Source organism: Alligator sinensis, unplaced genomic scaffold (assembly GCF_000455745.1).
Source record: "Alligator sinensis unplaced genomic scaffold, ASM45574v1 scaffold500_1, whole genome shotgun sequence".
In the NCBI taxonomy this organism is placed as follows: Eukaryota; Metazoa; Chordata; order Crocodylia; family Alligatoridae; genus Alligator; species Alligator sinensis.
In genome coordinates, this window is record NW_005842740.1 from 472,020 (window position 1) to 491,759 (window position 19,740).

A 19,740-nucleotide genomic window follows, 5' to 3' on the forward strand; every position below is an offset into this window, starting at 1 on the left:
GAAACATAATGGGTAATAAATTAAACTGGAAATAATGACCCAGTTAAATGCTCCTTTTATAAGATGTGACACAGCGAACAGCACTGGGAGCTTTAGGAGATGTTGTGTATCCAGCGAACTACCAGAGAGCCCAGTGAAGCAGGAAACTTCACTTAAAAGACATCTCAGTTGAATGTGTAATCATTCTGTCTGCAAAGTGGCTTGGCGTAGACTTTTGCTACTGCAATCCCAGTTCAGGTGGCATGCAAGGAGTCCAGATCCTGAAGCCTCAGCTGCCCCTGTAGAGTGATGCTGCTGTAATCTTTAGTGTGCTGCCCCAAGAGGGCTCCAGATTAAACTGCTACAGACAGTCCAGGGAAGGGTATTTTGTTAGCCTGCTATGGTCCATCTCCCTGCCCGAGCCCCACTTGGCTAAAACCTCTAATGTTAGTCACAGCCTCTAATTTCAAAGTGATGCAAATAGCCAAAGCACACCCAGTAGGTACCACCTGATGTTCACTAAGTGAACAGCTACAGGCCTGATTCAAGGCTTAACGTATGCCATGCTTTCCAAAGCACTTGGTATTAAATCCTGCATTAATCAAAGCATCACATCTAGACCATTTGCTGTGGTAACAGAACCCTGATAAACCAAAAGCAGATTGCAGGAGTGAGGCCCATTTCCCTCCTGCCTTTCACAGGAAAGGAAATGATCTGAAGGCACGTGACGCAGCTAAAGTAACTGTGTCAGAGGACAGTTCGCTGCAAAGTAACTGCTGCATAGACCTTTCCACAGAGAGACAGCCAGGTGGACATAGCCAGAGATTTACCATAGCAGCACCAAGCTCCCTGCTGCCATCCTGAAGGGATTCAGACATTACTGAAAGGGGCTGAAGAGGCACAATTCAGTGCCAGCAGGATTCTTAGAACGGATGAAGCTCAGCACTTTTTTTTAAACAAGGCCTTGACCAAGTTGTGATCTGTTCCACCTTCCACCATGACACCCACAGATCTCAGAAGAGAAGTGGGAGCAGGCTGTGAAATGGAAGAAAGCACTGCAGGAAATCAATGTCAAGGGGGGGCAGATGACAGAACAAGGAGCAATGGTCTTAAGTCACAGCAAGGGAAGTTGAGGTTAGATATGAGGAAAAACTCCCTTATGAGGAGAGTCATAAAGCCCTGGAACATGCTATCCAGAGGCCGTGGAATCTCCATCCTCAGAGGTTTTTAAGACCTAGGTAGACAAAGCCTTGGCTGGAAGGATGTAGTTGGGGATGGTCCTGCCTTGAGAAGGGGTTGGACTAGATTAGCATTTCTCAATCCGTGGCTCACGGCCCAAAAGTAGGTTGCAAGAATATATGAAAAGGTTGTGAACAAACTTTAAAAATGGATTCTCCTTTAAAGTAGAAAAATGTGGGCAACTGGGAGTTTTCCTCTGTAGGCTGTCAGAGTTCCAGCCTGCAAGGGACTGCTTGGGGGCTCCCATGCCCCAGCCAACCACCTCACCCCATACACTGGGGAGCTGGGGCTTGGGAGAGGGGGCAGCGGGTCAGGAGTGAGGGGCGCTGGGTCAGGACTGGCCATCAATGTTTACAAATGGGTCCTGAAACAAAAAAGGCTGAGAACCACTGGACTAGATGCCACCTTCTGTACTCTCTTCCAACCATCATGTTCTACGATTCTGTGATTCTATGTCCGTCCTGCCAGCCGGGCCATGCTCAGACACATGAAGCGCTTCGTGCTGCCTCCAAGACATCACTTGTGCGGAGCGGGTGAAGTGGCCCACGCAGCTTGGTCCTCCCTGCAAGCAACACCACTGTCTACCTGCACCCGGCCTTCCCCAGAACCGCTGTGGCTTTCCTGCCCGCTGCTCCTCAGACGCCCCTCTTGCTGCTGGAGCTGGGCAGGCATGTAAGTCGTGCCTCTGAGTCAGGAAAGCGCCTGGCCCCAGAGCTGCAAGGCTTGGACTGGAGGAGGGCGGGAGCTCTCATTCAACATTGCCAGGTCTTAAATATAAAATGATTGTATTTGCTGAAAAACTATCATTCACTGAAAAAATATGCAAATAAGTGTGCAAATAAGCCTTTTTCTTATTTACTTTACACTGCTCCCTCTAAGACACCAGTGAGTGAGAGAGAACTGGGTCAAAGTTGAAGCATTTCTTGATTTCAAGGCAAGCAGTCAGAAGAAAGTGCTGACAGCAAACCCCAAAGTCAGTTATCACTTCTCAGCCTCTTGAAGGCTCAGATCAAGTATTGGACATCCCGGACTAATGAGTCTGGGATGGAGGATGCTTGCCTGTTTTTGGTGGCATCCAAATTCAAAGACCTCTGGGCTTGGGCCTGCACATAGGATTTGGGACCGTCTGCCAATGAAGCCCTGGGGCGAGACGCTGGGATGCAGGACGTTCGCGGTGTTTAGAACAATTCAATAAATATTTACCTGGCAGGGGAAATACCATGACCACTAAGGTGGTTTTCCAAGTCACAGGGAAAACCACTTTCTTGGCAGGGGGTAGGGATAGTACCTTGACTGAAGCAAGGCATAGTTAGCCTCCCACATTCACGTCCAGTGGGAAGCTCTTGGCTATACAGGCAACCCCCGCTTCGTGCTCTTACTTGGTTCCTGAACTACCCAGTCAAGTGAAACTGAAAATATCTGACGACCCAAGATGGCGACTGCAACTGCTCTTAATGACCCAAGATGGCGACCACGAGCGCTATAACAAAACTCGCTGAGCGCTAGGTGAAATCGGGTATCACTTTCAAACGAGCCTTATAGTGAAATAGCACCAAGCAAAACGCCGTTAAGCAGGGGTTGTCTGCACACCAACATGACGGAAACAGCAGCCTTCTCCCTAACTTGCTCCAGCGGCCACGTGGCCAGGGTGGCCAGCAGAGAGGACCTTCCAGTTTTCCACTACTCTGTCCTCTACGGATACGAAACTCAACGCCTTTATATCCTCTGTTTTTCTCTTGAAGAGAAATAAATAACTAAGGAGTAACAAAAAATTTTCTTGCAGAGAAAAACAGAGGACAAAGACATCAGGTTCGCATCCGTAGAGGACAGAGTAGCAGAAAACAGGACCGTCCGCTATAACGGCATACGAAACCCGCCGCCTTTACATCCTCGATTTTTCACTTCGAGAAATAAACGCCCCGCGCACAATCCCGTTGTCCTCTATCGATACGAAACCCGGCGCCTTTACGTCCTCTGTTTTTCTCAAGAAAAATACTTGGAACTCCTTCGTTATTTATTTCTCTTCAAGAGGAAAACAGAGGGCAGAAAGGCGCGGGGTTTCGTACCAACGGAGGACCCAGGACAACCCTCTAGGCTGCGGGCTCGCACACTCGGGGGCATCCAACCCCCGCCAAAGGATTTGGAAACGCCGGAAGCCCCACGCAGGGGTGGGTGGAGGATGTTTGCCGCTAGGAGGCCCACACACGCTCCTTGCACGCCTCCAGATTTGGCCCATTTGACTCGGGGGCGGGGTCCCGCACCGCCGCGCCGGGCCCGCGCTCACCTCCGCGCCGCCGCCTCCACGCTTTCGCCCGCCTGCACTTTGCCGCCGAAGCCGTTCCAGAGCCCGGCGCCGAAGCCGCGCTTCTTCAAGCCCAGCAGCACGCGCGGCGGCCGGAGCCGGGGCGCGGCGCGTGCTTCCGGGGGGACGCCGGAGTCGGACGCACGGGCCGGGACCATGAGCTGGTGAGGGGGGTGCGCTCCCTCTCTGTAGGGGGCGCCGTGGTGCGGCCCAGCTCCAATGCAGGACAGGCCCTGGCGCGGGGGCGAGCTCGTCTTGCATTCGGGAGCGGCGCCATAAAAGGAGGCCCTGTGGGAAACCCTGCCCACTAGGCTGGGCAGGGCAAAGGGTGCACGCGTGCACACCCTGCAGCCGAGCTGCTGGGGGGGGGGTCCATCCAGCCCCAGCGCTGGAGGGGGCGCGTGGAAGGGCCCCGTCGTGAGTGGCGGGTTTCTGGAAAGCAGCCGCGCCGGGAAGGGCGGTGTGGGATTGCTGCGGGAGGTGTCCGGGAGCCCTGGGATGGAAGGGTTGGTGGATGAGATCGAGTGGGCACGGGTTTTCGGGTATACAAATGGCAGATGAGGTTCTTGGGGTGAATCGAGGGTATTGAAATGGCGCTCTGCTTGGGACCGGGAGCGTCGTATGTGCGTGGAACGGCACAGCACGAAAAGGGGTGTTGGGAGCTGGCCTGGCCCTCGAACCAGAGTTTCAGCGTAACGGCACTGGTACAGGAGCGCGGAGGCTGCCCCGATGCGCTGGGGTTCGAGCACATCAGAGCAGACTTATAGATTCATAGATGTTAGGGGCTGGAAGGCACCTCGCAGGTCATCGGGTCCAGCCCCCCCCGGACTTGATCGAGTCTGCTGGAGTGTGGCAATTGCTGTGCTGCAGCAGCCTCCTGCATCTCATGTATCAGTGTGCCTGCACTTAAAAATGGCACTTGGAGAGCTTTATGTAAAGCTTGTTGAATAAGCTTTAGTTCAAGTGCCCCTGCTGCCATTTTGAAGCGTGGGGACACTGATACATGAGACATGGTGATGCTTTAAGTGGAGCTGCTCCAAGAGCCACTCTAATTAAAGTACTCCCCCCGGAAGGGGTAAAAGTGTCCTAAGTGCTGAAGGCTGCAAGTGGGAGAGGAACAGTGGAAAAAGCCCTGGTCTCACTCAGTTCCCTCTCCCTTTCAGTGTCCCCTCTCTGCCCCTGTGTGACACAGGAGACTGGGTAAGATGGACCTATGGTCTGACCCTGTAAATGGCAATTCTTGCGTTCTGAATGGGCTCCGTAATGGGGATTCCTGAAGACTCCTCCCTGGCTTGCCCCTGGGGCTTTACAGCTGAGGGCAAGCAAAACTCGGGGGCATCTGAACCCCAAACCTCTGGGCTTGGGCCTGTAAGTAGGATGCCCACCAAAGGTTTGGGAAACATCTGAAGCCCCAGATGGGGGTGGAAGATGTTCGCTGGTAGTAGGGCCACTTATGGTTCTGGACTGACTCCCAGATTTGGGATTTGTTTTGGCTAATTTGGCTTGGGCTACAGAAAAGTTAAAAAAACCCCCCAAAACCTTGGTGCTGCCACAGTATAAATAGTGTCTAAATATGAATCAACTGTACAGACCCGAGAGTCTCAAAAATAAAACAGTACATCTTCTTAAAAGACTGTGTTGTAGATGAGCTTAGTGATAAATTGGAAGGACTAAAATCAAGATGGGAGTTAATTATGTGAAAAGGTGGGGTTCTCAAACTTGCAGGGGCTATGCACTAATTGGTTTCCTTGTCTTTTTTTCGTAGTTATCAGAGGTGGACAAGCCCTTTGCTTCTGTGCCAGAGGTTGCACACTGCAGTGGTATGTCTGAAGAGCAGAACTGGAACAGAGCACCGCTGGCTGGCGCGGCATTTGAAGGACCCATTTGTGAAGGCAGTGAAACAGCAGAATTATCGTTGCCGAAGTGCCTTCAAACTGCTGGAGATTGATGATAAACATCAGGTTCTGTGTCCAGGGCTTTCTGTGCTAGACTGTGGAGCTGCTCCTGGGGCGTGGAGTCAGGTTGCTATACAGAGGGTCAATGCCTTGGGCACTGGTAAGTGCACAAGCTTAGCTCCCAAATGTAGGAATTAGGCAGTGAAATGCCATAGGTGATGGGATGTTTCACCAGATACAGACTTGGCAATTTCAGGTATCTGGTAGTTGAGAGAGAGAAAGGAAAAGACAAAAGGTCAGACAGGCAATCACTTGGAAGAGTGGAAATGCTAATGTCCTCCAAAAGGAGTACAAAGGGCCACAGCTATGTTAATTTAGAAAGAGGAATGGGCCAGATGATGCCAGCCTGTCATAGCAGACATTATGCCTAAGAAATCTAGAGCAGATGGGCAAAGGAATTTTCACTGGTGTGTGGGAAAGGCAAATACATGTGAAGTTTCCAGTTAGGATGCGATGAGAAATCTAGGGACATAAAAGGCTACAAGAGAGGATGTCTTTGCATATGTCAAGTGAAGCTGTGTTGGAACCAGCCAGCATAAGCCTTTACTGATCCTTGAGCATAGCCTTATTGCAGGTACTTGATCAATATTTATGGTAATCTCATGGTGTGGGTGCGGTTTTTGCTGAGGATTGTAACACCACTGTCTAACATGCAGTTAATGTTTTGTTAGAGTGTTTGTTTAAAGTCACTGTACAACTACTATTGGCCTTTGGATGTAATAAAAACATTTTGGCTCAATTGGTGATGGCTCAATTGGTGACTGGGTCATCTGAGCTCCAACACCAAAGGAAGTAGCAGACAGTGCTGACTTGACCTGGAGTCTGTGGAGATTGTCTTCTACCAGTAGAATCAGGGATGGTGTAGATAGTTTAGTTGCACTTCAGTGTGTCTTGTACTCGGCTTAGTAATTTAATTATATAAAATTTAAACCAGCTACAAACTTTAGATTTTTTGTAGCCATGCCGGGAATAGAAAGGAAGTACTTCCTTGGATGAGCACATGACGCCTTCTCTAAGGAGTAAAAACCTGGGAAGAAATGTATTACAAGGGGGCTAAACTGTTACACTGAGCCACAGTATAGGGGGTGGTCATTGAGAAGGTAGAGAATAGGGCTGGGAAAGAGATTTTGTCTCCATCCCTGAGGGCAATTTGTGTCTGTGATCTCAAGCAGGTAATTTAACTTCTCTGCCTCTATTTTTGTTTCTGAAAAATGCCCATGGGTGTTGTGGTTTAATTTGTTAATGTTTGTAAGGTGTAATAGGGTAAGTTTTGTTGTTATTGGCTGAGTGCAGAACTGCCCTGCTGCTGATATATCTGGTATAGATTAAAACTCTGGGATATAGATTTTTTAAAACAAAAATATTTATTCCAGGTCACTGGGTCTTAGTGGATTAACCAGGTCAGCACACTGGTCATGGATGAGGTAGATTGTACTTTGTCAACACATGATGTAGGTTTACACATAGAGTACTGAGCTACCGGATACATACATTATTAGCAGCATTTGTAATAACCTTGATCAGTTTGAAAGCAGGGGCCTGTCTTGTGTTTTTCATTCTTTCATTAACATTTTGTTTCCTAGATGCCAGTGCCCCTGTTGGCTTCGTCCTTGGAGTTGACCTCCTGCGGATTGCCCCTCTGGAAGGAGCAGTTTTCCTCTCCAATGCTGACATGACAGATCCAAGCACGCTTAATAAGATCCAGGAGATGCTTCCTTCAGGGAAAGCAGATGTTATTATGAGCGACATGGCACCTAATGCCACAGGGATCCAAGAACTAGATCATGAGAAACTGATTAACTTGTGCTTATCTGTTCTGGATATGTCCTCAAGCATCTTGCAGCCAGGGGGGATCATGCTCTGTAAATTCTGGAATGGAAGAGATGCCCAACTTCTCCAAAGCAGGCTGATGGAGCACTTCTGCAGCGTGAGAATTATAAAGCCTCAGGCCAGCAGGAAAGAATCTGCAGAATCCTATTACTTGGCAAGAGGGTACAGAAAGACTGTGAAAAACTGATTATGTCTGCCTTTCTCGCATGGGTTGTCAGTCATTGATTGGACACTGGGACTTGGGGTAGACCTAAAGAATAATCTATTTAAACTCTTACATTTTGGTTTTATTGTTAATCCTACTTTGGGAGAATCTGCTATTATTTATATTGTGCCATAGATATCCAAAGCAAGACAAGATTGCTGCTTCACTGAGCTGCTACTCTAATTATACCAGCAAAAACATCCAGTCTTACTCTGGGACGTGGGAGGAGGCTGTTGTGAATGGCATGCAGTGGCATGAAAGTCCATGGGGATAGAGTGATGGAAAGAAAAATAAAGCACTGGTTATAGTTTTGTTGGTGTGTGTGTGTGTGTGTGTGTGTGTTTTAAAATTACTACATTATCTTTTTAGTTATATTTGGAATGGAGCACCGAGTCAGTTGCCATAATGGGAGTGAAAAGGAAGAGGACTGCAAGCCAATTTTATGTGCCCTTCATCTTTTCTGAAGGCTATTGCAATTTATTAGAACATTTAGAAAATACATAATCATTTAATGGATCTCAAAATCTGCACTGTCATGTAAATCTGTAATGGGGTATTCAGAATATATGACTGTGATCACAGAATATTACAAGTTGATGGTTGTGCTGAGTTATTACCAATGCATGTGCCATGGACACACTATATTTAGAAACTGCTATTTCATCAAATTGCCAGTGTATTACAATAGAACAGGTTCATTGCCACGGATGAGGTCATTTTCACTCCTATTAATAGGAAGGCCCCTATTAGATCAATGATGCAAGGTGTTATTAATCTCCAGTAAGGAAAATGGTACTGGCAAATTTTTGCCGTCTGGTAGCAGCTGGAATTTTGTTTGTTGGAATAATTTCTGCACCTATTCATTTATTTTTTTTAATTATTTTTGAAAATAACTATTTTGATCCTCAAGCAATCTGTTCTTTACATTCCCTGTCAGTGGGCCTTCGAGCTGGGGGTGGTAGCACCACTTTTTTTTTTTTTTAAGGTTGCCTAATGTTTCTGACTTATAAATCCCATTTTATTTTGTTGTTACCAAATTTACGTTGCCCAATTGCATGCATGTGGCCTGAAAGTTTCCATGTTGCAGGGCTGCTTTCTTGCAGTCACAGCAATGAGCTTGTTAGAGTCGCTCGTGGACCAAATGCATGCAATCTGAGCAGCCAAATGACTTGCCCTTGGGCTCATGGGACCTCTGCTGCCAAGCTGGAGGCTTGACCTCATCTCCTGCATCAGGGAGCTTCAATCCAGCCTTCTTCCCTGTAATAAAGGAAGGGTTTTTGAACCCAAAAGCTTGCTTAATAACTATTCTCCAACCATTTGGGTTGGTCTAATAAAAGATATCAAATTCACCCAAGGAACCTTGTCTCCCTGTAATAAAAGCGTTTGTTCTCCCTTGTATGATGCTGCAGGGACACCCCCACTGCTCCTCCTCCCTCTTTAGAGTGATCACTTTGGGAATTAGTCGCGTATACTCTCAGTATTACGGTAGGCTGAGAGCGCTCAGAACACCCTCATCCCAGCATTACGGTAGAGGGCGCCAAGATCTCGCGGGAGCTGGAGGCGAGTTCTCCCTCCTCCCACCCCAGCGAGCCAGTGCAGCGCCTTCCCTCAGTGCACTGCACGGCTGTGCCCCCCCCTTCCCCCTCCCGGTGCCTAGCATGGTCCCCCAGTGCACTGCATGGTTGTGCCCCCGTTGCAGCCACACCCATGCAGTGTAGTGTAGTGTAGTGCACTGCACTGCACGCCTGAGCCTGGCCCCCTCCCTCCTCACCCTGCTGTTGGAGGGGCGCCGCTGTGTCCCCCCAGTGGTTGTGACACCCGCCTCCGTCCCAGCTGCGCCCGTGCCTGCTTTTAGCAGCAGTTGCTAAACTTTCTCTGCTTCTTTTTAATTTGGAAACATGAAGGGGCTCTCGTGCTGGGAAGATTCACGCCCCCCACCGCAGCGCTGCGCTGGGGAAGCCCAACGGGCTCCTCCGCGGGTGTGTGCCCGGTGTCAGCCTGGTGCTGGAGGGCGGGCAGTCACGCCGAGTGTGTCGGGCTTCCCGTGGCCGGCGGGGGTGTTTTGTTTCGCTGTTCGCTGGGACCGTGTTGCCCTGTGCGAATGCTATGAGCCGAGTTTATTTGTGAGAAGCATTGAGGGTATTTTCAAACGAAATCGACGTGCCCTTTGAAATCTTCATCCTGTCCTATACTTGTAGTAACATTTTCAAAGGTACATAAGTGAGTTAGGAGCCAAAATTTCCTTTATGAAAGTGACTTAGGCACTTGGGGAACTCAGATTAAATGAAAGTCAGTGAATGTTAGGGTTTAAATTCCTTTGTGAAAATGGGCGTTAGGGCCCAGAATAATTTAGGGGGCAAATTTTCCTACTAGTTCGGATGCAGATCAGGTGGGATCCTATCCCAGTCTGTAGTTAAAAAGCACTGAGAGGAAGCATTAGAAATGCTTTCTATTTGCCAATGTTACGTTCCAAGGATATTCTTGTCTCCAGTATTTGCCTTCTGCTCTTCTCTGCGTTATGTAGGATGAATACTGTGGAAATAGATGCTGCTGCCCCAAGCAGCGGAAGTGCCAAGGTACAGATTGTGGCCCCATAACTACAATCTAATTAAATGCAGGGGGAGTTTTGAATGTGTCAGCGTGTGGTGCCTTCTGACCAGTGGGTTAAAACTGTGGGGAAAGATGTGTTGAAATAAATGATACTACTGAGAACCATGTAAGGTAAGGGGTTGTACCGTAGTAGTCTGAGTTGATGTCACAAATCTACAAGCTTTCTCTTGGTGCTTTGTGGATCAGCTAAGGCCCCAGTAATGGCCTGTGAATCTCAGCTGTGGCTGACAATTTTGGCTTTGCACTCTGTAAATGAGAAGGCTCTAGGCTCCATAGTGACCCAGGAAGGGGATGCATTTTGTAACAGCAGTGAGTAGTGAGTAACTTGCCCTGTATGTTTCCCTTGTATGTTTCCAGGGAGCCATGGAAAACCTGGAAGATAATACAACTGTCTTCTCCACTTTGAGATCTCTCAACAACTTCATCTCACAGCGCATGGAGGGGACATCTGGCTTGGCCACTCCAGGATCATCTCAAAATACCTTGCATATGCAGTACCAGCAGAGGGTACAGGTGAGGCATCCCTAGCTCGCCGACAGCAATAAGTGTTTGTAGTGTCAGTGAGAGTTCATGTGATTCTCAGGCTGTCCACTTGTTCATTTAGGTGATTGTGCCCGTTAATCTATTTAACTTATTCTCCTAACAGTGTCAATAAAGGAGATATTTTTAAAGGTGCAAATTCCTAAGTCCTTAATTTTTTAATATGTTTGTTAAGGACATGATTCTTTATCTTGGTAAATATTCAAAGAGGTCCTTTGAGTTTCCTTCGTGTAGGTTATCTGCAGGCCAAATCAGGACCGTAAATTGTGAGGTGGTTTCATCCCACTCCATCATAAGCTTAAATGGGTCGTTTACAGGCAACCCCCGCTTAACGCTGTTTCGCTTAGTGCTATTTTGCTATAACGCTCATTTTAAATTGATACCTGATTTTGCTTAGTGCTCAGCGAGTTTCGTTATAAAGCTCACGGTCGCCGTCTTTGGGTCATTAAAAACAATTGTGTGGTTGCCATTTTGGGTCATCAAATACTTGTGGTTTCGCTTAATGCTTGGTTTTTCAGGAACCAATTAAGAGCACTAAGCAGGGGTTGCCTGTACTTGGGATGAGGGCAACCACTTTTCCCAGGTCATCTGCAGAGAACCCAGTGGGAGTTAAGTAGCTACTTTGTTCCCATCTTTTTCCTTACACTGCTGACCAGTCTTGTTTCTCTGTTGTCCCTTGTCTGTCTGTATTTTTTATCTTATTCTTAAATTGTGAGCTGGCTTTGGGCAGGGGCTTCCCTTTTGTTATGTATTTGTACAGTGTGTAGCAGGCAGGGGCTGCCTCCTTATTATGTATTTGTATAGTTATGTAGCAAGGTGACTCAACTTGCCTGGGGAACATTGCTGTTATTCACTCAATTTGCTGAACTCACTCCATTGAGGACATTCATATGGACAAGAAACGTAGCCCAAGAAATGTTAATGTTTCATTTGCTAAATTACTCATGGAGAGTATGGTGATAGGCACTGTACAATGCCTAATATATATTAGACCACTGTCACTTAATAGTTCCTGTGTTCCAGAGTTTGATGTGGTATTCTGTTAGGTCTGAGTGTAAAGTATAGATGCATTGATCTTTATTTAACCCTCCACTGCATTTCAAATTCTAGCTAATTTTCTGATTTCCGGATTCGTCTTTTAGTTGTGCGTTGCTGGTTGCGGAAAATCTGTATCCCAGCTTTTTGATTGAACGTATGTTCAGTTTGAAGATTTCCTACAGACAAAATATTCTGTTACTCCCTTGCATACTGTCCTGGTAGTAATTTTGCATGAAGCATGCTTTCATCAAAATAAAACCAAAGATTGTGCCAGGTACCTCCAGGTGCACTCCAACTTGCTACCTTGCTGAGCATTTAGATCTCTGATTCCTTAGCTATGTGGTGTTTCTTCTTTGAGACAGCCAAGAGGATCTGTAGGTAACTTTGTTTTGTTTCAGAATATGATTGCTTGCTGCTGACTGTATTTTGTCTTTCCTTGCTTGTGAACCAATCAGCTGGAGGAACAAGCTGGGCAGATCCATTCAAAATCTCAGCTCCTGCAGGTGGAACGGGAGAAGATGCAGATGGAGCTTAGCCACAAACGAGCTCGTATTGAGCTAGAGAAAGCAGCTAACACGAATGCCAGGAACTATGAGGTGGGTAGGGCATAGTCATCTGGTGTCTGACAGGTAGGGCTCTCATGAGAGCATCTTGTGAGCATCGCATGAGCGTTCCTGTGGCTCACAAATGGTTTGATGCATATCTGAGTCCTGGCTTCTGTAAGTTTTTTTTTTTAGCACTCAATTGGTTATCAGCTCAGCATGTACAAAGAGAGGTTTGGGGCTGGAATGCTAAACCTCATTTCTCTCAGAAGTATTTGAACTTCTCTTGGCAGAATTGCAAACACTTAGCATGTTTAACTGTAATGGGAATGGCAACAGCACCAATCATGAAACTGTCACACAAGAGAGGCTGCATTGATAAGACCGTGAGTCCCACTCAGACTAATAGGTTTCATTGCTCTCTGGTTTTATAACCATGCATCGTGCTTACCTATGTTGCTGAAATAAGCAGCAGAGCTTGTGGGCTTTGTCATCCTACAAAGCTCTTCAATTTTTCTTCAGAAGTTAGCTACTTAAAAAGACATGCAGCAAAATGTTATGAGAAGGCCGATTTACTCTGCTGCTGTGAAGTGGTGGGTCACAGAGAAAATTCCTAGTTCCTCTCAAGTCAGGTGATTTTGGGATTAAGCCAAGAAGAGTTCAAACCAGAATGTAGCTGAGTCAGTCACAGAAACCCTCAAAATACCAATACAAAAAAGGAGCAGCACTAATCCAGCACTCTGGTAATTGCCCTGCTCAAATTTTGTGTTCATGAGTCATGTGGATAAAGGTTTTAGGAACCTAGCCTTGCTTTGCATAATCCTTGCTTAGTATGTAAATCCGGTGCTCGATATGCTTTGATTAGCAGAGCAATTTGCTACACATTTTTCAATAAATGTTAATCAATTTGAGTTATGAAACGGTGTGTGAAATGTTGGCAGAAAGCAAAAAAAAAAAAAAAAAAGCAAGAAAAGCAGAACTGGTTGAAAAAACCCAAATCTGGCCCTGTACATTGGTGATTTTATGCACTGTTATTTATACAGTTTGCTTATAGTTGGTTTCCAATTAAAATACCTCAGATTTGTAATAATATAGTGCAAAGAGATTGCAACAATTAACTAATTTTGTTAACCCAGGTCTTTGAAGGCCTATGGCTTATTTATAATAGGTCACCTTTTAACTGATATGGCCAAGATTTTTGTGTTTGATCTAAAGTGTGCTTTGCAAACTGAAGCCGCTTCTATATTCTGACGTCTACATGTCTGTCCAAGAGGTGCCCAGAGTCTGTCATTTAATTTTTTGTCTCCGTGAGCCTGTTTTTCATTTCCACCTGGACTTCAGGAAGATTCTTCCTTTGAAAGGGAGTAGGGTTTAAATTTTTGCTTTTGAGAACCATTGCTTAAAGCAGTGTTTCCCAACCAGTGTGCCATGGCACAAAAGTGTGCTGTCATAAATGAACAGGCGTGCTGCGGAATTTTGCCATGGCAGTGTGCTACAATAGGTATGAGGATGGGGAATGCCTTAACAGGTGTGCTGCAGAATATTTTTATTAATGTAAATATACCTTGGGCTGGAAAAGGTTGGGAAACACTGGCTTAAAGGTAATGCCTTTTGGACTTCAGACAAGGAAAAAAATGGCTGCACCCTTATGCTGCTTTTGTTTTATGATTTTCTTTTGCATTTCCCCTTCTGTAGCATGAGGCTGACCGGAACCAAGAGCTTCTCACACGCATAAAGCAGTATCAAGAGAGGGAAGTGGAGGCTGAGAATAAACTAAAGGAACAAATTGAGATGAATAAATCCTATAAGAAGAGTATGGAAACCATGAGCAAGAAGCTGCAGGAGAAGGAGAGCAAATTAGCTGAAGCTAATGAAGTAGGTGCCTAGTACTTTCTTCTTTTGTCCACAGCTCTGGGTGACTTTGAGGGTCATGTAAATCAGAGCAACTAACTCTTAGTACCAAGGCTGGAACCAGAAACTATGCTGTGATTTAACAAATGTAGATTTGTTAATATATGCATCTACCCCAAACAGTCTAAACGAACCAAGGCACAGGAAAATAGTTTGAGAAGGTGGTGTGGGGATTGATTAGAGGAAATGGCTGGAGGAGAAGTGAGGGCATGCCAGGTACTGGGGAAATTGGGGGAGAGAAGGCATGAAGCAGAGAGTAGGGGAAGTAAAGAGGGCAGTAGTGAGGTGAGGGTGTGGATGAGGAAATGAGCAGGAGAGTAAGAGGTGCTGAGATACAGGTGGGGACAAAACTATGAGCAGGGGATGTCTTCCAAAACTGTTAACTTCCTTTCCTAGATTTTGATAGTTAAATATTTTTTTGATTGTTAAATAGTCTTAGCTGCTCAGGTCTGATGTGGAAGGTTTCTGGGTTATTATATATCATGCAAGGCAAGGACTTTTTTGGGTGATATCTTCTGTTGGACCAACTGCTTGGTTGGGATGAAGTTAGACAAGCTTTTGAATGCATCTAACTTCAGTTGGAATTAGTGACCATAACACCATCGCAGTCCTCCTGTTGCTTGAGAGGACACTTGAGCCATTATTAGGTCTTCAAACAGTCCCATTCCAGTGCCATTTATCTCATGTCCCTCAACTTTGGGGTAGTTTTTTTGTTTGTCTTTGTCAGTAAAGTATCCAGAACTGGCCTTAGGGAAAATGGCGCCCTGGGTGAACTTGTATTTTGGCTCCCCCCCACTCCAGTCACCAGCGCTGGGTGGGTGGGTGGGCGTGTGTCCGCCCACCCGAGATGCTGACCTGCTGCCAGGTGGTGGGGCTGGGTAGCAGAAGCTCAGTGTGGGCAGCAGGAAGGGCAGGCAGCAAGAAGGCCAGCCCCAGTAGCAGGGCAGTGCTGCCCTCACCCTCTGCAGTAGAGCCAGTGGCGGGCTGGAGCTCAGTCTCCAGTCCCAACAGCTCAGTGATGGTGAAGCACTTGGCATGCAAGCTGAGGCCACCCAGCCACTTCTTCCTCTTGCTGGGCATTGCTGCCTTGCCCTTGGCCTGGCTCTTGGTGCTCTCCTCTAGGCCTGTCATGCTGCTTGGCAGTGCCTACTGCCACTGCTGCCCAGGGGCTTTTTATTGTGCTGCCCTGGCTGGCAGGCTCCAATCAGCTGCAGGCATGGCCAGAGATGGGGCAGGTCCTGCTGTGCAGCCCTCAGGATTAGTTGCCACCAAAGTTCCCTGACAGCTCCTTCCTGGCACAAGCTGTGGGGCAGGGCAGGGTGTATGTGTGTATGCATGTGAGGCCACCCTCGGTGGTCACCCATGCTGCCCATCCCTAAGGCCGACTCTGAAAGTACCTGACATATTTTAGGTATTGTATGTGAAGTCTCAGAATGCTTATGATGGGGGAGAGGCCTGAGGGCCAGGTTATCCCAGCCTGTGGTTCAATTCTTCAGGTTTGCTTTTGATTTTGCTTTGTTTGCTGTGTTTATAAATTGGGCAATTGGTTTAAGCTTATTTCAGTTTTTATCCCCATGTATGAGTATTTGGATTTGGTTTAGGGGCTTAGGTACTTTGCAGCAAGTAAAGGTATGACAGCAAGTGCTGCTATGAGTCCCCCTTTATTTATGCCCTAAATGTTCCCTTGACACTGATTTAGGTAAAGGTGAAATGATCATAGTATCTAGATTTGTGTTGGGGGTGTAATACCTTCACAGTTACTTGGCTTGTTGAGAATTGGGTCTCTGTTTTGAAACCTCACTGCTAAGGTATGTGGGCATATAATTATGGTGGGATAATTTGCAGCCATAAGTCTGATGCTTGCATGTGGGCATGTTCTGGCTTTGAAGCCTTTCTGTGTGCCAGTCTGAGATTACTCATTTAATGGATAATGGAATTGACAATTTTGTGGCAGATGAAAGAGAGCAAAGATTCTTCTTTGCCTTTGTTCTGAAGTGAGTTTGCAGGTCTGAATGGATTATTTCTAGATTCAGCGCTTTACATTGTTCATTTGCGTTTGATCTCAGCGGTTTGCCTTTTATCATATCTGGCCTGAAGGTCCATTGGTCTATTTATCTGTTGTTCTTTCCCTTCTTCTTTCTGTGAATCCAGACCATCAGCATGCTAGAAGGGAGAATGTCTGAGCTAAAGTGGAGTTTAATGAATCGGGAGATGCAAACAGCAAGCCAGGAGTCTCAGAGAGAGGAGCTGATGGAACAGCTGGATGTACAACTCAAGTAAGTAGGGAATCAACAACTGCCAGGAGAAAAAAACAAACCTTCAGTCTTCTGCAGCTGCTGTCACTCAGGAAACTTTCAACAGCTTTTGATTTCTGCTCTTCAAAGGGCTGCTTTGATCTGGATATACAGGTTATAAAAGTTGTTGGAAACTAGCTCTGAGGAGCAGTTTAATTTTATCTTGAAAAATAAGTACCCAGGTTTAAAACCTCCTTGCCTGATGTATGACATTTTAAGACACAGAGTTAACAGGAGGTGGGTGTGTGGAGAAGGCTAATCTAAGTGTTAAGATTAATTTATGACCTGATAGTTGCTTTCATAATGTTTGTAACTGAGGGTTAATTAAAAGAGCTGATGAAGCGTGTCCCTGCTCACTGAATTTTTATTCAGTTCTGTCCTCCAATGCCCTGCTAGGACCCAAGTATAAGTGACTCTTTATGTATTGTACATGCAGACTTTGGTGCAGGAGTGTAGGTGGTTTGATTGGGGTGTACCTAAGTATAAGTGGAATAATTTTTTTTCCTATGAATGACTGTTCTCATTCCTTTAACTGTATTTTCTAAATATACCTCTATGTGGATTGCTTCTGTCAAGCGATTCTTGTATATAAATGGATATCTTGTATCTGCATGAAATAGAAAATGGCAGGAAGCCAGCCAGCAAATCCAAACTCTGCAAGCAGGCCAGACCCTGATGGCTGAATACGAGCAGAAGATTAAGGTGAGAAACTTTGTGACCCACTCTCAGCTTTTCCTCTTTCATTTTTACATGGAAAAGCAGACAGCATGTATAAAAATTATCCTTCCAGAAGTAGAAGGCTAGCCTGTCAGGTAAGTAGCTAAGTGGCTTGCCTGTTGAGTCAGAGAGAGCTGAAGTTACCTCAGTTCAAATTTCAAAGCATGAAAATTAGCAAAGTGGATTATATAGCTTATGATAAGCAGCCTTTACATGGCACTCTTCATCTTTAATATATAGTAAAGTCCAACTGGCTGAAAGCTCTATACATTCCTTCTTTGCAGAAGACTGACTAACATCTTTACATTGCTTGCTCACTTGATTCAAGCTCTTCCTGATTTTATTCACTGTTCTGGCACAGTAGTCCTAGGCAAATGGTGGTAGATGAACACAGTAACTCTGAACTCATCCCTGCTCTCAGGCAGGTCCTTTCAAAGCATGTTTTTATGAACCATAGTAAGCTTGAAGGCTTTTGATTATCTGCTAACTTCAGGGCAGGGTGGGGGATATTAGAGGTGTCTTTTACCAAACTAATGTCTAGGCCAGTTCAGCATGAATCATTCCTATATTAGGAGGCATGGTGGGGGAAACAGGTAGAGGAAACTAAGCCTTTCTTTGAGCAGTGCTTATTATGGAATTCCTTTTGGTAGGCATTGCAGAGAGCCACGCTGAAAGGCAGCAGCATTGCCAGTGCTTCATGGGTACAAAAAGAAAAACCTTCAAAGAAGGGGAAGCATGGTTTAAAGGGCTGGGGTGGGGAAAGCAGGCAGTTCACTGTAGTGCTGTTCTGAATAAACCTTTCCTTAGTTTGCTGTAGGAAACAGTGGTTGCTGTTACACTACATGAAAAAGGTGTGGCTACTTGATGCTCTCTATCTCCCTTGCATGCGTGTTCCTTTCATCTGCAACTTTTCAAATCCATTGGAGCTCATATTTTTTTTACCTTGTAGTGTTTGAGAAAAACAGAGCATTTGGCTCATAACTCCTTGGCTAGTAGGGAATTGAAGTGTGCGGGAGAGGACAGATGGTCTGTAAATGCTAGCGGAGTCTGTTTCTGATGATGTTGGTGCAAATGCGAGTAGCAAAGAAAAGAGCATTTGGACAAGTTTAGCAGTCCAGTGGAGAGGTCGCCCTGAGCCCTCCTGAATTAAGCTCACTTGTCTTGTTCCCTTGTCATTTCTTGCCTTCCAGGATCTGGAACAGAAGCTTTCCCTGCAGGAACAAGATGCTGCAATTGTGAAGAACATGAAAGCAGAGCTGGCCCGATTCCCAAAGATGGAGCGAGAGCTGCGCCAGCTCAGGGAGGAAAATGCCTATTTCAGGTGAGAAGGGAAGATCTGCCTCCAGTATGGCAGCATCTGTCAAGAATGACTCCCTGCTGCTCCTGTCTATCCCCCCAGTATTTACTGTCGCACTGAGCAGAGATTGAAAAGCCCTTTCCTGCAGGGCAGCATATTATAAAGGAGACTTCCATTAAGGGATGCTGTGAAAGGAAGTTTCTGTAGAGTTTGTAAATGTATAGGTCTTCTATGAGTACTGTGTATGAGTTGAGACAGGTTTGTGATGCTTCCACAGTTGTGGTTTGGAGGGATCTACTTAATCTCCCCTTTAACAGGTCTGATTTGAGGGCTTCATAAATGGAGGGTTGATCATTGTGGTTGTGCATGAGAGGTTTACTGTCTCATTTTGGATCAAAAGGGGATTAGAGAGAAATATGAAATTCAGTATGCTGATAATAAACACTTCCTGTGTGGATTTGTGAAAGTTCCTCCCTTCCATCACTGGGCATTTCTGCCATCTTTTATGACTTGTCAAGGATTTCAGTTCCTTGCCTGGTCACCATCAGATCAGTATTTCCACTGCTCTTTTAAAGCCCTCTTGAGCTCACATAATGATGAAGCCTTGCTGCTGGGGTTCATGAGCTCTGATGTGGCTGCCTCTGAAACCTGGCTGCAGGCTTCAGAAATGGTAACACTTTTTGAAACTCATGTCTAGAGTAATCTTGTATTGCTTTTATGTGCTATGATTGAGAGCAGCAAGCTGAAGTTGAGAGAGAGCTGAATTTCAATCTTATGTAAACCAAGGAAATCAGATGATCTATAGTCCTTGAGCATCTGGTTTTGCTAGATTTCCTTTACCCAAAGGTTGGGATCAAAGTGGGATCATTTGACTTTTCTCTTGGGGTATGTGTGTTGATGCTTACTATCCAACGTCTTCAAAACTCTAGAAGCTTCTCTGTGTATGTAGGTTGAGAAATTAGGTCCCGTTTTTGATGCAGACTATCTGAATAATATACCCCGTGGCAGAATGGGGTTGGATTCTTTCTTCTCAGTCCAAGGACTGCTTATGCAGTCCCTTCAGTGGATAGCAGTCCAAGCAGCACTCGCTCGTTGTGCACATGAAAGCACTCTGTGTTAGTCTCTCACTCCACTGGGTGGCGTTATGAGTGTCCCCATTAATACCCGGGCCCTGTGAAGGTTGACTAAGCAGGTTTTCCTCCTTGCGGTGTGCAGATTTTGTGGGCCACTTCCTACCTTAGTTCTGCAGCAACAAGAGCCTCTGTCTTTGTCACGTGTCCT

At 46.1% G+C, this 19,740-nt stretch overlaps 3 protein-coding genes across 3 annotated transcripts in view; 2 read left to right on the forward strand and 1 right to left on the reverse strand.

Moving 5' to 3' along the window:
- Nucleotides 1-3,614, reverse strand: part of NUDT1 (nudix hydrolase 1) — a 7,327-nt gene extending 3,713 nt beyond the window's left edge. The window contains exon 1 of the mRNA XM_006034448.3: nt 3,503-3,614. The gene's annotated coding sequence lies outside the window, so the exon portion shown is untranslated. The remainder of the gene's footprint in view (nt 1-3,502) is intronic.
- On the forward strand, nt 3,614-8,854 carry MRM2 (mitochondrial rRNA methyltransferase 2). The gene is made up of 3 exons (XM_006034441.3): nt 3,614-3,684; nt 5,286-5,575; nt 7,059-8,854. Exons 1-3 carry the CDS (start codon nt 3,677-3,679, stop codon nt 7,490-7,492), a joined length of 732 nt encoding a protein of 243 aa, XP_006034503.1. The 5' UTR covers nt 3,614-3,676; the 3' UTR covers nt 7,493-8,854.
- Nucleotides 8,855-10,055: 1,201 nt separating this feature from the next.
- MAD1L1 (mitotic arrest deficient 1 like 1) overlaps nt 10,056-19,740 on the forward strand; it is a 290,904-nt gene continuing 281,219 nt past the window's right edge. The window contains exons 1-7 of the mRNA XM_006034449.3: nt 10,056-10,086; nt 10,478-10,633; nt 12,154-12,294; nt 13,936-14,115; nt 16,303-16,427; nt 17,066-17,147; nt 18,353-18,483. Coding sequence (XP_006034511.2) covers nt 10,484-10,633; nt 12,154-12,294; nt 13,936-14,115; nt 16,303-16,427; nt 17,066-17,147; nt 18,353-18,483 — 809 coding nt within the window. The 5' untranslated portion in view covers nt 10,056-10,086; nt 10,478-10,483. The remainder of the gene's footprint in view (nt 10,087-10,477; nt 10,634-12,153; nt 12,295-13,935; nt 14,116-16,302; nt 16,428-17,065; nt 17,148-18,352; nt 18,484-19,740) is intronic.